General features: G+C 41.9%; 1 protein-coding gene across 1 annotated transcript; it reads right to left on the bottom strand.

Moving 5' to 3' along the window:
• Positions 1-3,518: 3,518 nt before the first annotated feature.
• Positions 3,519-18,318, bottom strand: rgmd (RGM domain family, member D). The gene is made up of 5 exons (XM_033965093.2): positions 18,287-18,318; positions 12,806-12,837; positions 10,859-11,007; positions 6,867-7,378; positions 3,519-4,888 (listed from the first exon to the last, which is right to left on the bottom strand). The coding sequence occupies exons 2-5, from the start codon at positions 12,832-12,834 to the stop codon at positions 4,208-4,210; spliced, it is 1,371 nt and encodes a 456-aa protein (XP_033820984.2). The 5' UTR covers positions 12,835-12,837; positions 18,287-18,318; the 3' UTR covers positions 3,519-4,207.
• Positions 18,319-21,703: the final 3,385 nt, after the last annotated feature.

The following is a 21,703-nucleotide window of genomic DNA, read 5'->3' as shown; positions in this document are numbered from 1 at the left end:
TTGCCAGGAGCCCAGGGGGATGGGACATGTTTGCTGAAGTAGGACTGCCAATCATACTATGTTATTTTTTCCCCCAATCTCTATCACACGAGCCAGGAGCGTATGATTTGATATGTAGGTCAATACCCATTCTGGAGCGAGCCACTGGGTGAGATATGTCTAGTTGCTGCTGTCACTCTGATTATTGAGGAGACGCAGAGAGATTGGGTTGGCCAGGTATGAAAGAGCCTGTGGAGCGAGATAGAGCTCTGGACTCACAACAGCGAGGTCTGGAAACACACATTTACACACACACACACACACACACACACCCCCACACACACACATACACCCCCCCCACACACACACCACACACACGCACACACGCACGCACACACCCACACACCCACACACCTATATACACACATACAGACATTTACACACACACACACCTATATATACACACACACAGACATTTACACACACACATATATATACACACACACAGACATTTACACACACACATATATACACGCACACACACGCACACCCCCACACACCTATATACACACACACAGACATTTACACACACACACACACACACACACATATATATATATACACACACACAGACATTTACACACACATATATATACACACACACGCACACACACACCTACACACACACATTTGCACACATATACACACACACATTTACACACATACACACACGCGCGCCTGCGCACACACAAACACACACACACTTGTATTCTCACACACAGGTAGGCTACACAGTGAGAAATGAGCAACTTGTGCCTCTTTGTTCTGCGGCAGTGACCCGTGTAACAGGGTGTAATGTCTGGGTATGCCGTGTGTCCTCTAGTCATTAGGCAAAATGCAGGTGAGAGTCTCAAGTCACAGAGGCAGGACACTGCTGTGGTGTGAGCCGTCTGCATCAAGACTATCAAAACATGTGTGATATTTACTCCCTAAAAGATGAGAAAGATGTGTTTGTCACAAGCACAGTCATAATGAAAAAAGACATAAATAAATTAAACCTTTACTGAATCACAGCAATAACCAAATAACAAAACTGAGGAAATACAGAAAAAATCTTTAACTAATCCTGTCCATGGAGCCTTGGATATTTCCTCAAAAGAAAGTATACATATAGAGTAGGACCCAACTAAAGCAACTTGTTAACAGTGAATTTTCAAGATATCCTACATCCTCTTAGGGCCTCAAAGTTGCACTGAGAGTCTTCAATAACTTTGACTTTATACATATATGTATAAGTCAAGAGAATAAAGGGATTAACACACTGGGGTTGAAACAAGCCTTTTTAGCTTGGACAGAACTAACAAGCACAGTACTACAAATGTGTGTATGACTGAAACCTATTATTTCAAAATTGCATGGCAGTCGGATGGAATTATTTTGTAGATGTAACTAGATCATGACTACTACAATGCTGGGGTTCAGATTACTTTACATTCTATGGTTATGTTAGCCCGCACTATCCATAATGACACAGTTTTTTATGTCATTTTGGCACATTTTCCTGATCAGAACTGGAAATTACAGAAGTGTTCAACCTACTAATCCTACTGGAGAAGGGTTCTTGGGTTTTGGATTTTCTGTTTCAATGAAGGATCAGCCAAAAACATCCAGTAAAATGATGTGTTTCTGTGTGCATGAAAAAAATGCTCATGAAATGTATGGAGGCCACAAAAGAGGTCAAAATCTTGTAATTACAATTAGAAGGTCAAACATTCTGATCATCATCATCTGGTCATTCTGAGTAAAAATAATTAATTTGAGCAGGATTATATATTTTTCAAGTTCTAAAAGATGAATTTCTGATTTGGTAAATGTGCCAAAATAAGAAGAAACTATAATTATACTTTGCTGTTTTGTTGTTTGTAATAAAGATGTTCCAAGATATAACTAGTGCGCTGACCACAGTTTGAGAAGCACTGAAAATGACTGCTGCTCTAGCTAAACACAGTCATTGAGGAACAGCTGAATGGCTTTACAACTGCAGCCCATCCAACATCTCATGCATCATTTAGTGTCAATAAATTTAGTGCGAAATCTGAAATCTGACATTACTCTACCAGCCATTACCAGCTTCCCAACACTGAATAAATAATAAGTTGTTGCAAATCATTTTATCAAAAGCACCTCGGCCTAATCCTACGAGGAACACGTTACATTAAGACACCCATCCATCTCCCCATTATCAATCAAGGAGAGGACTCACACACCACTATCTATTTATCTTGCCAAGTGCTCTATTAATATCAAATTAATGCCTCCATTGAGAGTATCAATCACTCACGCAGTTTTTCCTCAACTCATTAGCCTGGTAATTGTCCTTGTTTACCACCGAAAGTCAAGACAAGATGACTTCAAAATACAAGCATATACCTCCGCGTTCCCCGGACAGCCCATCTGGTGACAGGACACATTTCTAAATCTTAATCTGCGCAAGTCAGTTTTTTCCATTTTAAAGTTGTCATAAGTGTTGCCCCATTTTGAGTGCACTCACACTTGGGGGGTGTTACATAAGGATGGAGCTGTCAGATGGATGTAGCTAGACAAGATGACAAGATGAAGTCTAGAGATATGTTTACTTAAAATGTTTGGAGCAAAGACAACTATCAAATAATCTGCTCAGTGTAGAGACTGGTTTGGAGTAATGGGTACACTTTTAGAATATATAAACAACCATAATATATTGACAAATGGCATGTAAAGTGAACAATAATCTCTTCATCAGGGCACCAGTGGATGGCAGCAAATGACCATTTCGTCCTCAGTGTTGATGTTTTTTTTAGGAGAAATGGTGAACTGTTCTCTCTGTCTGTGTCAGTTTGACTAGGAGCAAATAGGCAACCGCAACTCATTAAGTATATTAAAAACATAGGTAAACCAATGACAAGTGATATATGAATGTAGTGAGTAATGTGAGGCCTTTTGTCTGATACAGGTGCACTAGTATAACTTAAATGGATTCATTTAATGATGGTTCAGTTTCATTAATTACAGTAATGCTAAATATGAAACAGATGTGATCATAACACATTACATTATGACAACCAATTAATAATATAAAGTTCATGTCATCGCTTAATGCACTAAACCCACAGATAACATTCAGAGCTTCTTCCTGCCCACTCCACATTTTTGTCAGAATGGCTAACATTGCTGACATCAGTGATGCCAGTCATTGTTCATATGCCATGCAAATATGGGCACGCAGTGCTATTGTTGACTTGGACCTGGTGTTAACCACAGACTAAATCCCATTTGGAGGCGTGCAGTGTTCTGGCAGACAGAAGCAGAGCCAGCAGCCAGCTCAGCGCTCCGTGGTAAGGCTTACACATGGGACCAAGAGCACACTGGATCTCTACAACTGCACAGTGAACCTGTCAGGACTGCCTCTACTGCAGGACAGCACACCTTATGGACTGAGGACACCACTGGGACTCAGAGGGTACTGCAGCATGGGAAGAAAATGATACAAAGAACCCAACTATGGAGTGTCCATCATTTTAATACAGAAAATGACATAAACACCGCAGCACATTAGTTTACTTTGAAGATAACGCAAAATAACCTAGAATTCACAACAAATACAAAACATGTTACAGTTAAAAGTCTATACACAGGCAAATGTACACATATAAAACACGTATATACACTCTTTCAATATATTATTATATATTTGTTTGTTTACGTTCAGAACTGGAAGCCAAGCAGCTTGAAGATGGAGTGTGTCACAGAAATGCTGAGTGCCTCTCTGGCTCATGGCAGATTATGAATAGGTAGTTTTTACAAACAGTTGTTGGATCCTGTGTATTGAACGTGAATAAATTCTATTGAGAAATGTTTGACAGATACATAAATTATAACATTCAGAAATGAGAAGTCACTGATGAGTTTAGGGCTGATATTTACATGTATGAATCCCATTGTTAACTGTGAGACGATAGTGGACTGATGGTTCCTATGTCAGTTGAGAGAGTGAGGTTTGAATTCACAGAACTGCTCTCACCAGTGTGAAATCCTTCAAATGGAGAAAATGATACATTCACAGATTCCAGGAGAATACACTTTTTAAAGAGTCTGTTCACTCAAGTCACTCTTTCCTCAAGCTGGTAATGCTTCCGTGTTGTGTTTGTTTCCAAGCGTCTTTGTTTAAATCCTTTCTCTTTATACATTTTTACAAGAGCAGCAGAATGAGGAGGAGCAGAGGCAGAAGAGCCTGGCTGTGTGCTTGTGAGGGCACAGTGTGGCTGTATAGAGGTGGAGTCCTGGGAGAGTTCTGCTTTAATTTGCTGGGTGGCAGTGCCTTTAGGTCCTCCAGCGCACCAAATGCTGCCATTGAGAACTCGGGGTCTCCAGTGGTCAGCAGGTCGAACACACACGACTGGAAGTAGACATCCTCCACCTGCAGAGTCTCTCTACACTTGGCTGTGGCGCGCTCCACAGTGTAGACCTGGTGGGGGGGCCTCGGAGGGCCCAGCTCTGTGTTAGTGCCCTGTGCGCTGCCCGGGACACGCCCCCGGCCCAGCATGTGCTCTTTGATGAGCTCGTTACGCGGACAGCCGTGCAGGCACAGCTGCAGCCCGCTGTTGTCCTCAGAAAAGTCCAGAAGGTCCTCAGGCATGCGAATGGCGAAGGTCAGATAGCTGCCCACGCGTCGGATAATGATGGAAGTGCCCACGTATCTGGCCTGGATTTTCACCTGGCGCCCCACACCAGAGCCGCCCCTCTCCACAATGGTGAGGCTCTCTCCTCCACTGCGAGAGCCATCCATGAAGGCTAGTGGCAGGTCTTCAGTGGTGGCCTGGTAAACCTTCTGATCTGTGCAGCCCAAGTAGGCTTTAAAGATCACTGTGATCTGAAAGTAAAATGAAAAACATTAACATCTTAAATTAACAGCATCAACATCTAAAAAGAAACTGGATAGTTTTGTTATTTTATTGGGCAACACTGCACAGTACAAAAACAGAAGGAATAAAAGATGCAGTTCTGATGGCTGCCACCAGGTGGCAGCAGGACATTGATGCTGAGATCTCTGATACTCTCCTACAGAGTGACACTTTTCTCTGACTGTAATCTTATCCTGGTTAATTGATAATGATCTGAAGTCAGAGGATTTCTGTCACTGTTTAACTGAACAGTTCACAACCAGATTTAGATAAGAGAGCTCAAATAAAGAACGTGTTGCCTCCACACTGCGCTGCGCTCCTCAGTCGTCATCACCTCACTCATGCACATTGCTCAGACTTGCAATGTGGCTGTGATTCATTTTCCAGCCGAGCTTTGAAAAACTCTAAGCCTTGTTTCTTCAGAGCGTCCTGACAAAGCGGCTGTGGTGCAGTTTACACTTATGGGGATACTGTACTTGATGGATGATTTCCTGTCTCAAGTCTGGCAGTTCAAAACATGTCTGAAAGCATGATGTGGGCATGCGGGCACTGGCAATGACACAGGCGGCAGGTTTACGTTCAAGGTGCACACCCAGAACAAACTGTTACTGTTTTTCAAAGGTTGTGTTGAAATCTCCGCTGCAATCTCCCTGTGCTACATTTGCTTTAGTTCAATGCAAATCCACCAACTCTGTTTGTTTTAACACAGACGAGACGTAAAATTGGCGTGCGAAAGTGATAAGATTTTACTACGAACCTCCAAATAAAAGAGGCTGGTTTTTATATGCAGGGCACCTACTCCACCTCTGGCATTCCACCTTTTTATCTGCAAATACCAGTCGCTTCAATTAATAGAATTAGGCCCTCATACTGCCATCCAATTATTACTTTATTTTTGCACATTATTCCATATTTACACAGAAAGAGCCAGTTAATTATTTGACCAGAGGGGTGAAAAAACATTCCTGATCGTGGCGGCGGAGTAGAATGTTGGAGCGAGCTTTAATCACTTCCATATGACCACCCATGTGTTAAGGTAGAGCGCTCAAGCATGTCTGCGATTCAACACCACCAGAGCCCTCCTCCCTCTCCTCTTTCCCTCATAGATCTGAAGGAGCTCCAAGACAAGAGGAATGCTGGAGGCTGGAGAGGCACCGTGGAATGACAATTAACTTCACATGTTTGATACTTTATGGCAATACTACGACAATACTGGTGCGCTCGCAAACTCATATAGAGCGTGGAGCTACCGAGTTAGGCACTGTTTGTTTAGGGCTCAGGCAGACAATTATTTTCATTAGAGACAAGTCCCAGCAATTATTTTCTCATTTAATCAATTATTCATGGCTCGCCCTAACTCTAACCCCAGGCATTTCGGTATCTCATCACTTTAAAGTAGAGAAATTTCATTTTCTTTATGTTTTGCCCAGGTTATGATAGACAGACTTGATACAAGAACCTCTTGTATGCAAAGCTATAGGAATAAATTAAAAAAATAAAAATAAAAAGTGTCTATTTTTTATGTAAATCAGACCTTAAGTACATAAAGTATTTCTATACTTTTTCAGAATTAAATATTTCACAGACATTTCTTAATACTCTGGAGTTGTTTGTACATTAATGAAATAAAAAAAAACAACTAATATCTGCCCCATTCTGGTGTTCATTTAGAAGTCAAACAAGCTATTCTCACCATGTTAAAATGTCAAAGTACTTGGAGTAGCTGCAACGTGATTGGGTGATGGGCTATTTGAGCCAGATTTAGACAGATGTGTACAAAATTAGGTGGTCAATGAGTGTCTGTCTGTGACATTTTATTACCATAATAATAACCAACCAGTGTAACAAAAAATAAATGACTGCATGTGATCATGTAGTGACATTTTGACTGAACAACTGAAATAAATCCAATAATACTAGTGTTGGATTAGGAGACTATAAACATACCTTGCTAGTTGCTGTGGCACTGGAGCCTAGGACTACAGGCACATTGGTCACCTGCACAGACAGGTATCTGTTATCGATCAGAGGCCACGCCCCCTCCACTTTGCAGGTCTGAAACTCGTCTCTGAAAGTCCGCAGGTGTGGGTCTCCAAATAATCCACAATGGGCATACTTTTTCTGCTGTGCGGCTGGTCCAGACAACAGCACGCGGTTCTCATAATTGCACTGCTCGGACACAGCAGGCTTGGAGGTGCTGGGAGCTTTGGCGGAGGAGGTTGGCCCGTCATTGGAACAGTTGTACTGGGAGAAAAGCTCCTTAATGCGAAAGACGGCCGAGTGGTAGACCAAGTCACCCCGGCAACTGCGCGCTTGCTTGCGAGTGCACAGAGAGTAGGCCCGTAGAGCAATGCAGTAGTCCACGTCATGGGCCACTTCCTCCTGCAGCCCACCAGACGTCGAGGTAGAAGCTACGTACTCTGTGTTGCATCGCTGGATTCGACACTGCTGGCAATGAGCTGGGAAAGAAGAAAACAAAGGGTTAATTGAGGTATTTAGATGGTAGATGTTTTTTTTTAGATGGATTTAGATGGTTTTAGAAGGATTGTAGATGGTTTTATTATGTCAGACTCAGACGTTAGCAAAAGTATGAGTTAATGTGCTGTATGGTCTTTTTAAGGGTGCACTATGTAACCTTTATGGAGGAGGGTCTGCCATATGCTTGCCTCCATGGAGATGTTTTTGCTTTTCCTAGAATGTTCCACAGTATGGAACATGCCATACTATGAAGACAAGGATGTGACGTCACCAGGCCAAGTAGGCAAGGCAAGGCATGGCAAGTTTATTTGTATAGCACAATTCGTACACAAAGTAATTCAAAGTGCTTTACAGAATAAGGTAGACATTAAAATACAAACAAATCAAAACATAAATAATCATCATAGAATTAACATTAAAAGAGTGCAGAATAAACAACATTTAGTCATATACACAGCTAAATAGAACAGTTTTGAGCCTGGATTTAAACATTGCCAAAGTAGAGGCCTGTAACTGGTGAGATCAATGGAGGCCTGACTCTGCTCACAATAAGAATGTATGTTTTTACATACTTTTAGCAACAACAAAAAATAATTGCCACATAGATAGCAGTGACATCCCAATGAAGAAAAGGTGGGGAACTCTGAACCAGAAGTTACATAGTGCACCTTTAAGTAAACTACATTTGATCACAATACTATCACCGGAAGACTGTAATAATGATAATATTATTATTATTATTATTATTATTATTATAAATGTGCTATATAATGGAGGCCTACTCTCTGTTCCAGTCTTTAAGTGAAATTGTGCTAACATACAACTTAAACTCTACCCTAAAGACTGTGCAGTCAAAACTTTTCCACTATTAACTTTAGTTCAATCAGGAGAGCCATTAAAACCCAAATGGGCCAGCTCATGAGGGCCATGCTCCCACACTGTGCTCCGGAGTCAGTCAGTACTGATTTCCCCCGACCAGGGCGAACCCGCTGGAGGAGGAAACCAACCCATGTAGAGGGCCGCGGGGTGTTAAATGTGGTTTGGCTGTAGCTCAGAGTAGCCCAACAAGTCCATTACTCCAGACTAGAGGGCACAGGAGGCTGCATCACAGGCAGTGTCTGTGTTGGTGAAGTGGGTACATGTAAGAATTGAAGATGTATTTTGGTAACAGTGACTCACAGGGTTACGACGTATTTACTCATTTGTGGTTAGACAATCAAGAAGACAAGGTGTGTGTTTCTGTTGAGCTGCAACCAACTGGGATATTCACTAATACTAGCAGACGCCAAATCGGCAAAATCAACATTGCCAGAGGGATCAAAACTACTGTATCATTAGGAAGTATTATGGGTGATAAGTAATTCCTCATTAGCATTAGGGATGTTTTGAATTGATAACTGCGATTGTCCAGGTCAAAATATAATGGTAAGAACTGAAAAATAATATGGTGAGAATTAGAAACAATAATCAGTCACTGCTATTCAATCTACACTCCAAAAACATAAACCTAAATGAAAAGCCTTTTTGTTTGTTTGTTTTTGCCTGTGTAATCCCTCAGTCATCCAGATCTGATCCATAGTAAAAGACGAAGTTTAAATCTGTCAACTGGACACTCCTACAACAATTTGTCGAGTTGACAAATTTAAACTTCGTCTTTTGTCTGTTTTTGTCACATTAACTTTATCAGTCAGAATGTAATTAACTCTTCTAAACATGGTGAATGAAAGTGAATGAAGGATTTCACTGTAGTTTGGTCATGGTGTCAGTAATTGCTGGCAATCTTAAAAGCATCAATGTTTCTTCTCAAAATAATCACAACACTAAATTGGATACCGAAACATCCCTAATCAGAATGATGCCAAATTTTCCATTAGAGTACAACTCTCTCCATTCCAGTATCTCACAGTTGTCTGGCAAACAATGATTGTTTTGGAAAAGATTTGGCTTCAAATGCAGTTTCTGATACAACCATCAATTTGACATCACATTAAAATACTGTTAAAAATACTTTTTAGGTCCCATTACCACGATATTACAACTGACTTTGGTAACAACTAGAATCATACCGTGATGCAGTTGCAAAAACAGTCCTCTATTGCAATAACCTAATCTCCTGTGTACTCCAAAACTCCTTCTAATCTCTGAACATCCCAAAGACAACATGACAAACACACTCTTTCAAAAGTGTGCGTGTGAATTTCTGCAGGGCTTTCACATAGCTCTGAAGTAGTGAGCAGGCCTGACACATGATTAATGCATCTCACATTGACTGCACTTTAACACCGCCACTGATAAAATGGAGCAGGGTGCGAGAGGTCAACCCAGAGGCATTCTGCATCCCTGAGCTCTGACTGGATCCTCTGAGGAGAGTGCTGTGATCGACAATGTCTGACAATCACTGCCTCAAAACATATGGACATCAATGAATCTCAATGGGCTATAGTGAGAAACCAAGCGCAACATCAGGGGCCTGGGGTTTTTAGGTTCTAAGAAAGTGTGAGTACTAAATACTTCATGTAGTTGGAAAGTAATAGTGGACATAACTTTACTTCTTATATAAAGTGCAGATTCATGTTATTACAAGTCATAACATTGGTATTGACATGTAGTAAAAAGCCAGACAGTCCACAGAGGAATGTTCAAAGCTCCTATGGAATTAATCCCATTTTTATTATTGTTTATATACAATAAAAGCATAGATTTAAGATGAACTATTCTATTATACTCTTATGTTGAGCTGCATATGTTTTTACTCAGTGATGAGAAAATCCACCATCAAACTGTAAAACACTGTAGAAGTGAAACCTTTGTAGTCGCGTTTAGCCAACAAAAATAACACTATGCGTCAAAGTGACAAAAGTTGAAAATGAAACAAATGCGTCAGTAAACTTAACGTGTTCACTGGGCGAATATAAATGTAACTTTGTGTAAAAGCGTTGGAAGTTGCCTTTGTTGCCCCGTTAGTGTGATTTCTTAAAAACAACAGCCCCCTGTCCATTTGGGCTACACAGCTACATGCTAACAGCGAGCTAGCAACTACACACCTCTCAAATGTCAAACTAAACATGATTTACTTGTGGTTTCAAGGTGGTATAAGCCTGGTGAGTACTCAGAAAGTCTGTTCTACTGTTGTTTGGAAACAAAGTGGTAATCAAGTCCAAAAACGCGTTTGCAGAGAGTGAACTCGTGCTCCTGGGACAGAGACAGAGCAGGAGGCTGGACACGGACACGCAGCAACAGGCTTTACTTTGTCCCATAGCGGACCTAACAGGGGCTAACATAAGCGAATAAACTCCACTCCCGGACCACAGAACGATGTCCAAATAAAGTGTATATATGTATAGAGGGTAAAAAGTGAGCATGTTAAATGTGTGCGCTCAGCCAAAGTTAACTTTAGTTGACTGCGTCGCCTCTGCGCTCCGCACGCAGCTATGGAGAGGCACGGACTGAAAAGCTCTTACCTGGTCGAAACAGCAGCGATAGTAAAACCATGATGATCGTTACACAGTCCCAAAGCTGCCGCTTAGCCGTGATCTGAAGTCCGCTTCTCCCCATGCCAATCCATTCACCTAGAATGGAGATCCGCGACTGCTTCTCATCGACGCTGTGGCTGCGGGAAATCACACAAAAATTCGTCTTCCTTCCACAGCGCTGTCATTCAAAAGGGGCCCCTGTCTTCAGGGCGGCTCTACAGGGGAGGGGTCTAAACTGGAGCCGAGGCCCAGAGGTGATTACTGACCAATGAAAGACTAATTATTCACTAACCACTTGATATTTACATGTAGTGGCAATTACTGGGATGAGGACAGTGGAAAAACGCTCCAACAACGGCGGGATGGCGTGAAATAACAGACCAGGGTATAATGAAGACATCACAGATAGGTGCTAAGTTCATTATTGCCTCACAAAGCATCTACAGCCCAACAAAACAATCACAAAAATAAAAGACCCTATTCCACAATAAACCATTTCTATTATCTCATAGAGTAAAAGTTTAATGTCGTTTCACTCTACTTTACACTACTAACTAAAATTTAACATTACAAATCTCTGCAGGTCAGCTGTTTTGTTTGACCACCCAGGACATCTCAGACCCACCCCCACCCAAGAGGACAAATGTTTGTGTGTTTCCAGCACCAGGCAGGAATCTCTCACCTGTTGTTTTCAAACTCTACTTTTAGTTTAGATAATGAGATTAGCTTGACACCTGTGTGCAAACTAAATAGACCCAAACAAAGAAAAACAAAGAGAAGAAAGACTAATGGAATCTGGCTCATTAAGCTTCAACAGGAGTCACATGTTCTGATATTATTTTTGGGGAATAGGTGATTTCCAAACCAATAAACTTATTTTTTGTAGAGCAAATAAAAATTCCAATTATATTTTCTACAAAAATCAATTATTATCTTTTCCATGGTTTGTTATTACTATGCAGCAGCCTGTGTGTTACTCTTTTCCTTTTGTGGCAAACTTTCCAGCCCTCCTCTCTCTTTCTCTCTCTCACTTCTCCAACGACACTCTGTCTTTCATTTGCACAGCTGCTGCAAGCCGAGCCCTATGTAAGCAGCACATACAGTACAGCAACTCTCACACCTCCACTAACACATTTTCTGTGGCTCTGTGCATAAACAAATTCATGGAAAACAACCAATTATGAAGTGACTAACAGTGTTACAAACATGTTACTATTTCTTACAATTGGTATTGGTAAGCACCCAGACTTGCTCGAATGTATATATATTTTTTTTTTTTCTGGGGTGAATGCTCTATCCATGAGGCATAACTCTATGTCTCACACTGATATACTCTGAAACTAACTTTCAAAATAAAACCAACATCACAGTTCATAATTTAGCTTGCTATACCCATATACGACCTTCACCCAACAATATCCCATATGTTGCCTGTTTCAAGAGAGATTAAAAGTTATGGTGATGTTTTGGTGCAACTGGAACATTGGGGCCTCCCTCCTGACTTTATGAGGGAGAAGTGAACCTAGACAGTTATTGGATCACTGCGTTTTCTATACACATACTGGCTCCTCCGACTGCACAATTGTGTGATTCAGGTGGCCTGTCAGTCCAGTGTAAAAGGTCTTCTTGGGCTCATGTTGATGCTGGCTGATATATATAGTGTAGGGGTAAAGGAAGACAGCTCAAGCCAAGTGGAACGTGGGGATTGTTACGGCGCTGCCAGGGAGGGGCCTCTGTCACCGTGTGCCAAGTCTGTCCCCCAGAGAGCTCTACCTTTCCCTGTTTGTTCAGCTCATTTTGGAGGGTGGCTCGCTTGATCTGCTTTATGGCTCAGCTTTAGTCACATTCAGAAATCCCCTTAAATGGTTACACAGCACAGCCACACTGAAATACTGAAACACTGTGAACCATGCATTTGGATCGAGTAGATCTCACCTTTGGTCTTGAGAAAGAGCAGATGGCATTTCCTGAAAAAAGACAAAATACTGTTATTATCGATCTTTGAAAAATTGTCTTGAAGAGATGGACATTCAAAAATGAGTAATACTATCGGCATTTACCAGAAGCAGGATGTGAGAAAGAATTATGGTATATAAATGAGATAAGATGCCGATGCAACATGTGAATTATCTAAGTATAGTATGAGAACATGTAATTAAAATTCCCATTTCACTTTTTTACCTGTTACAGCATTTGTGAAGTTAAATCACATTTTAAGACCATAGCCAATCCTTAGAGTAAATACACAAGGGGGCCAATGCCAGAGGATCTCAGCACAGACCAAGGGCTCTTGTCCTAAATGAGCTTGGGTTCCCAGTGCGAGGCTGATGAGCAGTGAAGCACACAGTTAATTGATGCAGGTGGATGGTAAGGATGAATTCAGCACATGAAAGAGCCTCCTGAAAGGCTTGTCAGTCTGACGCTCACAGAAAGAACCCTTTATGTTTCCTTAGGACTAGGTATGCTACAAACCAGCAAATACTCCATTAGAATGCAACAAATCTGCAACGCAAAGCCTTGTTTTTCATGAGTGTATTCTAATTATTCACTCAAGTAAGCTTAAGGTATTTGCTTGAATACAGTTGTTTTTTTTTTTTACACTTTGTGTTAAAAAATAAGTTTGATGTAGCAAATTGAATGTACAGCTGTAGCATTGTTCTATCTTAAAGCAGTGGTAACTATGTAGTAGGACAGGAGAGGAGTGATGAAGAGGTGATATTTATAGCAGAATGCTATAGTGGCATAGTCTAACATGGGCTCAACTTCTATTCAAGTACTTGTATTTGATCCAAGTACTGTACATAATCAAGTACTGTTGCTTTTGAGTTGTAGGTAGGTGCTGTTGGCACAAGGATTTTGATGGACACAAACGTAAGAATGGCTAATAGTAAGAGCCAAAGTAGTGACAGACTTTTGCCGAGCAAGTGAGTGAGAGAGGAGTGGGGGAGGGGCGCAGGAACAGGGGCGAGGATTGGGTTTCCTTTGACTGTGTGTCTGGGCAGCTCCACATGTTCCTCATTAAAGTGCTCACACTGTGGGAGCAGCTCCACACCAGGATGCTTGTTTTTGTTATTAGGCCCATCGCGCTGTGGTCGAGTGGAAGCCCCAAAACAGGCTCGGGCCGAGTCTGAAGGACCATCTCCTCACCACGCTGTCCGCAACCACACCACAGCCGCCATCTGCACCAACTTGTACTGGCATTAAAGTTCAATGTGTACAGGAGAAGTGAGCCATGTTTTATGGAACAGGGCTTGGGCTGTACTTAAGGAGCCATCAATGGTTATAGAGGTTCAGTCTGTGGTGTGGCTGGTTTGGATCAAGTGCATGCAATCAGAATAAAAAACCTGATGAACACAAACCTGACATTGACCACCATGTTGGATAAATTGTTACTGATCACTTCAGTCACTGCTTATTCATTATTGCTAATAAGCAGATAAAACTGCACTTAAGAGAAGTTGTCAGACTTTTTGTTTGAGATTTAGTGAATATCAAATGGAAGAAGTATTACTTAAATTGACTGTACAACTATTCATACCAGTGCCTAATGCCTCAAATACTATCAATACTAATGCTATTACTACAAATTTTATTATAACCACTTCTACAGGTCAGCCTTCTACCTCTACAAATTCTATTAGAACCCCCTTGTATTTAATTAGGTCAAAATGCATATTAACAAAATACAGATGTCTTCATTGCAATTTACAATAATTAAAATAGTCTGTTTGTTCAAGCATGATAGCAAAAGTTAGCAAGTTAGCCAAATTACACATTTTCTACTTTTATTTCAAATAGAATCTGAATCTGACAATCCCTAATGTCCTCTTTCGCAAACACATAGGCCTACTTATCCTCTTTTTCAATAGCACTTTTTAAGAAGTTTTTGTTTCCCGGAAATTCAAAATAAAAGTAGCAGCAAATTGCCATGGTTTCATGCTTCTGAGCGCTGTCGAATTTCATGCTCATCTAAGATCTGTCAGTGGAGACGTGGGTCGTGTTTCTCTGAGTTTGATAACATCAGCGATTGGGATCAGTCGCAGCACGGGCCCTCCACTGCTCCTCTATGCACCACGCGGCCGCAAAACAACACACTCGCTTATTGAATTTTAAACAGGAACCAGAGCAAATTGGTGGCTTGAGTTTTTTTCTCTTTGGGCCTCTCTGAAATGAACTTTAAGGCTGGCGCAGCGTAGATGCCCCTGTCTTTGTTATCTTGGCCCAGATAAGAGGAGCTGTGGTGTTAGTGTGTATACAGGTCGGCCCTGATACAGATCTGAGCTCAAGCATCCCACTTACAGCTCTCTGATTGATAGCTGTCGGCACGCTCTGGAGCTTTGAGGGGCTTCACTGCTGTTTGTGCAAGCAGCCCTCTGGAGGCGGGTCTGTTTACAAGGCCTCTCTGGATCTTTGTCTCTGAGTAAACATGGATTATCACACTTGCTGATTGCGCTAAGAGAGCCAGTTGTGTTGGGCCTAAATTAAAATGCCATTATATACAGATTTTATTTCCAGTCACAGAAGGTTACAGTGGAGGTCCTTCCAGGGACAAGTGTTGTGAATTAGCTGAAGTATTTTGGGTTTGCAGCGGTCCAAAGTTATCCTTCGCGTTCCAACAGCCTTCCTAGCATCCTAATTATTCATTGCGATACTTTTAAGAGCGTTTTTCACAACTTCTAATAGGTCAAAGCAGAGTTTTGCCATCATGGTAAAGCTAACAACAGTTAGAAACTTAACAGTGTCTTCCTGGTTTTCAGATTATAAAACACCTTTTAATTAGATACAAACAGCACACAGTGGTCTCTGGGGCAAAACACAAGGAAAAACTTTCTGGCCTCCTGAAAAGCTGCGAAATGCGCTTATAAACTCATTGCAGTGGATTATTAGGAAGCTGCAAATGCATAGGACAGTGAGGAATAACTTGCAACCTCTGCAAACAGTTTAAAATGAATTAGTTTTGTTTTTCACATTTTTAAAACAGGAGAAATCAGGTACAGCGCTTTTAAGCCTTGAGCTGCGTTAAAAAGAAAAGCACTACTACAACAATTTCTCCAAATGATTTGTTGCAGCGAGCCTAGAAAAAGAAGAGAGAGCCAAAAGGAACAAAAACACAGTTTAATTTAGCTATAAGGGGTCACAAGCCAATGTCCCCTAACCCTGCTGCTGGTCCCAAGATAAATTGAGTGGGTTGCATTCTGGGAGCTGATAATTCGCACCAGAGGAGAATGGCCAAAAGAATTATATCGAAGAAAGCTTAAGTATAAAATCAAGACAAGACAGAGTACATTGTGCTGGTCTCACACCTAGATAAATGTCAAGGGTTGTGATCAACATACAAGCAATGTTTTCTTTTGGTTCCCTTGTGTGTGTTTTTACCCCTTCCTGTCATGCCTATGCACATGAATAGACAGCCAGGTACAGGTAATCCTAGCCCTGGGGTCAAGAGTTCATCTTGGGCTGATGAGGGACGATGGGTAAAATAAATGAAGCCCCACGTAGCACTGGGACCTGTGATGTCCTCCGCCTGAAGGGAGAGAGTTCAGGGACCATCTGACCTTTCAACTCCGCCTCCTCGTCTATGTTGGGAGTGTGTGAGGTTTTAGAGTTAAATCTACCCTGGATTTTTGGCTCCTCTTGTACATCATGTTCTGACTTAATCAACTATCAGAAGAGTGTTTCATATCTTGCAGATTGAGTGGTGTATTCCACCTAGGAGCGCTGTCTGGACATGCCTTCTCTCCATCCAGAACAGTGCTCTCTCACTCCCTGCTGCCGGAGCCCTGTGCATCACACAAACAGGCAACAAATTGCTTTGCGGTGACCTCTGACATCTGGTTTCTCTGCTCGAATTGAAATCTTAATAACACGGCCCGGAGTTAATACTGTGCACTGCTGAATTCACATCTCCATTTCCTCAGTCTGTGCAAGGTGGCTGTGTTAAGAAGGTGGATTTTACAGCGAATCTGGACATGTATTTGAACAAATGTTGTTTTAGTTAAGCTTTTTTGACTATTTTATGCCTGTTACTTGCTTTAACACGTCACTTTCATGAACAGTGTTGACTGTGGTTTTCCAGTGGAGAAATCATTGTTTGTTGAGCGGTTGTTTTTTTTTTTTTTTTTTGTATGGCCAATGACCACTGGTTGTTTACAGTGAAGCCATGCAGTGCAGACTTGTAAAGGAGCTAATCACTAACTAACAGAATGATATCACTCTGTATTTTTATACAGATTGATATCAGTCTGGTCCCCGTGTCCTCCGCTGCATCTTAAGCAGTCATGATCGTGTAATCAGATTTGTTTTTTTCAGTGACACATGTGAAATGAAGGAGCTCATTGGGGTCACCTATGATTTACAAATAAAATAAATTAGATTTTATTTACAAATAAAATCTAATTTAGTCCTTCGCTCATTTATTTTGCAGTGTTTTTTTCTTTATTTTTTTTTTTTACGATACAGACGACCATACGTGTTCCCCATTGGCTAATCCGCCTGTTAATCACACCCATTTGAAAATGGAGAGATTCAAGGGTGACCAGACTCACATCTTCGTAAAGTATTGAAGAAGTCAGTTTTCTGAATCCCAGACAAAGTAATCATAACAAAACAGCAAATATGATTTTTATTTTCTTAACAGTAGATTCTGAAAGAATATTTAATTATTTTTCTATCTTTCAGGGTAACCATGATATTGCATTTTATGCAGTAAATGCTATAATAATTTGGTATAGAAGATGAGGTCTAAGGACTATTCAGACATGGTCCTCGACGTTGACGCAGACTGAGAAAGGTCTTTTAACACACTGCACTTGGTATGTCCATTTATATTCTTTTTACTTAATTTGTATTAAACAACAGCACTATCTTTGTAATAAAAAAAACATATTCAAAACAATCCTTGCTGAATTATTAAGAAAATATACCACAAATTATGGAGTCCTTTTCAAGAAAGTTTAAATATGAACTATGCCCTAACCTGGCAACCTGACATAGCTGCCCGAACTATGGGCTTAACTTACCCAGTTTAAATTTAGCCACTGATGAACCAAACTTGAGCTACAGGGGAGGCATCCTGGGAATGTTGGAGCCAGTCTGAGTTGTTTTAAGGCAGTGCGCCCTAGAAACACACATTTCTCTTGACTTCTAAGCCAGTCTCACTGTACACTCTAGAGCTGAAACATGTGAGGTGTGAAAATAGTATAGAAAGGTGTCGGCAATGGTGATGACTATGCTGCAATGTCACTTTTAACAGATGTTTCACTCCTTAAACCATGCTATCACACTAGCCATGTTAAGTGCAATTTACTTGACTTCTATATGTTTGGTTAGTCACTTGAATGGCTAGTAGCTTAGCACAGGTTAGCATGTCCTCAACCTGATGATGTTATGATGATACCAGAGATTAAAAAATCTTACCTTGAACTATTTTTTAAGCAGGAGTTAAAATGTCTGTTCCCTCCTAACTTCAGCTGGACAACTAGCGAAGCGGCTACAGTGGGACAGATAGCCATTTGGAATCACAACAGCTGTGTGTTTCAAGAATCGGCACTTTGATTAGGGCAGGATCCTAGTGAGCGATGAGGCCTAATTCCTACATATCTGGGCAGGGCACTTCGGAGAATGCTCCAAATGGAAAAAACACTGTTGTACTGTCACGTGTATGCATATATAGACACACACCCAGACATAATGCTGCCATATTCAAAGATATTCATAGACTTGTATCTGCTTCCCCCTGTATAAATGACAATGGTGTCCAACTGTATCCTCTTCCAGCTCCACCCTGTGTATGTCTCACCATCTATATCAACTTATTGCTTAACCTTTTCATTGTGTTTGAATACAGTATGCACACACATATAGGCTTGTAGGAAGATTGCACCTTACATAAACAATGTTTTTTGAGGACATAACAGAATCATGTTTCAAGAAGAATGTATTTTTGCATGTGTGCTAATAGGTCATGTTTGAGCTAAACTCTGCAGGAGCCTTGTCTTGACCGTACCTCACTCCAGCTCTTTCTTGTGGCTTCATTGTTTTGGGTTGGACACCCACAGAACAAGAGCCATCATGCCTTGTACTGTGTGTTTGGTTTCTCATTGGGCCGCTGTGAACAGGCCGAGGAGATGTGAATGTGATTAACCTTGCCAGACTTGACTCAGCGCTCTCGCTCCAGGGATATAAGCATGCGTTCTCAGTGATTTATAGATGCGGAGCAGTCAGCCACAAGGCCTGGGGCTCAGAGTGAAGGAGAGGGAGCCAAACAACAGTACTTAATTCAGGACTGACAAATATTGTGCAGGAAGCCTGTGTAGACCCCCTCTGGTTCCTCTGCAGTAGTAAACTTGTAAATTTAGGCATTAACAAAGCCTAAACTAAAAGAAACATTGTCTGTTTAAGTCGACTTGCCTCACTGTTTCTGTTTCGCCCAGACAGCATACTAAATGCATCTTTGCGAGCTCCCTGGGAAATCCTGCTTTGAACAGATGTGAGTTTGCAGTAAAAACGATTCTTAATCCTGCACACATTTTTCAAAGTTGTGAAATTACAGAATTCCCTCATAGGCTGTGTGTGATTCATGGACATTGTTTGTCTCCATCCCAGAGTCTGTTCAGGCCAATCATTTTGGGCGAGCAGCTGTTCGCTCAGACAGCTGCAGCGGCCATTCATTTCAGCCGGCAGGCAATTAAAAAATCAAGCCAACTTTGTGTTTGAGGTGATCCATGGTTATTCCTACGTTTAATCCCTCTCCCATGCTCCACTTCACTCATGCACACTCACAACTCCACACATGACATGCATCCATTAGGAGCACCAGTCTGAGATGACGGCCTGCCCGTATGAAGATTCCCTATCCCAAGAGGCCAAAGCTTCAAATTGGAGCAACATGGCACCGTTGGATTTTGGGAATTATTGGAGGCCAAGCGGAGAGGAGCCATGTAATCTCAAGACTTACTGCTCCACAGATTTTTCCATATCTGCGTTAGTGGAGGTATGCGGCCACACAAAGTCTGTCTGGCGTCGCGGTGGCACTCGGTGGAGGGTTAAATGGAGCTGAGGCTGTGCCTTGTGCCACTAATGCATTCTTCAAAGTCCACACACCCACCTGACACACACAGGGGGCACATATGGCAGGCACACACAGTGGGCACACATGGGGGCATATACAGCGGGCACATAATGGGCACACAGGGACACATACAGTGGGCACACACAGCAGTGGCACACACAGCGGGCACACATATTGGGCACACACAGTGGGCCCACACAGTGAGCACATACAGTGGACACACACAACAGGTACACATACAGCGGGTACACACAGGGGGCACAAACAGTAGGTGCACACACAGTGGGCACATACAGGGGACACACACAGTGGGCACACACAGTGAGCACACACAGCGGGTGCAAACAGCAGGTACACACAGTGGGTACATACAGTGGGCACACACAGCAGGGGCACACACTGTGGGCACACACTATAGGCACACACAGTGGGTACACACAGCGGGTACACATAGCAGGTGCATACACACGGGCACACACAGCGGGCACACGCAGCAGTGGCACACACACTGGGCACACACGCCGGGCACACATAGCAGGTACACACAAAGGGCACACACAAAGGGCACACACAAAGGGCACACACAAAGGGCACACGCAGCAGTGGCACACACACGGGCACACACAGCGGGCACACACAGAGGGCACTCACAGAGGGCACACACAGTGGACATACACAGCGGGCACACACGAGGGCACACACGAGGGCAGAGGCAGTTGTGTTGGACGTTGTGGTCAGGATCCAGTTGTTTAGTGCACTCAGGCTCACAGCAGGTGTGAGCCGCTCATCTGCAGCCAACAACTTCACTATTGTTTCAGATACTACATGTGCTCTTTTGGAACAGATTTGGAGGATTTAATAGGATTAAAGTATCGGTCATGCTCTCTGGCACTAAACATGGTGTAAGAACATACTCATCAGTGAGAAATGGTTTAATTGGATTTGCCATATGTGAGAGTTTTGCATTTTGAGATATGTGTCCTCCACTTTCTCTGGGCATTGTTTGACACAAGTAAACAGAGCTATTCCTCTTCTCCAACAGAACCAACATGGTGCCAAGCTGGCCCCAGCTTCAAAGATACATTTGGAGTGTGCACACAAACCATTTGGCAGAAGAAATCATTTCACTCTCTCCAACCTTTCTTCAAGACTAAGATATGTAATAAACAAAAAACATTCCCTCATAGACTTTTGATTTACTGGCATTGTTTCTTTGTACCTTGCAGTGGCTGCACGTAATATAACATTTCACATCTGTTTGGGAGCAGTCCAAAAAGAGATTGAAGAAACTTTGAAAAATAGACTGAAAAATGACTGGCAACAAGAAAAACACTGAGCTGAGGACCTGCCTGTGACCGAAGGATTTTGTTTTCAATCAGTATTCAGTGATCAAGTTGTACAAAGCAGTTGACAAAACATGAATTATTTCAGTGCCAAAAACACTGATAGGGAAGCTAATTGCTCTGCTAACAGTGAAAGGGCTTCTAGTATGAGAGTCCTACATTTCACTTACCAGCACAATGGAGGAAGAACATAATTTAATTTGTTGGTCTTTTTTATTATTGAAATTATACCGTAAATCTTCCTCATGGTACCTGTGCTTCTCTTTCGTTTGTTTGTTTTTTGTGTCTACACTGTGTTATTCTTGGCAAATGCCATCACTTTGTCAGTGCCTCACCAAAGAGATTGTCGCAATGATTTATTTATAATGGCTGCTGCACAGACGCGTCTTTATGTCCGTTGAATGGCAGCCTTTGACCAGC

Source organism: Periophthalmus magnuspinnatus, chromosome 4 (genome assembly GCF_009829125.3).
Source record: "Periophthalmus magnuspinnatus isolate fPerMag1 chromosome 4, fPerMag1.2.pri, whole genome shotgun sequence".
Taxonomy (NCBI): domain Eukaryota; kingdom Metazoa; phylum Chordata; class Actinopteri; order Gobiiformes; family Gobiidae; genus Periophthalmus; species Periophthalmus magnuspinnatus.
The sequence above is the reverse complement of the archived record's forward strand: the minus strand, read 5'-3'. Positions and strand labels throughout refer to the sequence as shown.

Bases quoted from the DNA above. Each gene is read 5' to 3' on its own strand.
- rgmd (XM_033965093.2), bottom strand. From the start codon at position 12,834: ATGCCATCTGCTCTTTCTCAAGACCAAAG. The intron at 7,379-10,858 runs GTAAGAGCTTTT...CTTCTTTCCCAG, and splicing joins ATCGCTGCTGTTTCGACCAG to CTCATTGCCAGCAGTGTCGA. The intron at 4,889-6,866 runs GTATGTTTATAG...TTTTACTTTCAG, and splicing joins GTGCCACAGCAACTAGCAAG to ATCACAGTGATCTTTAAAGC.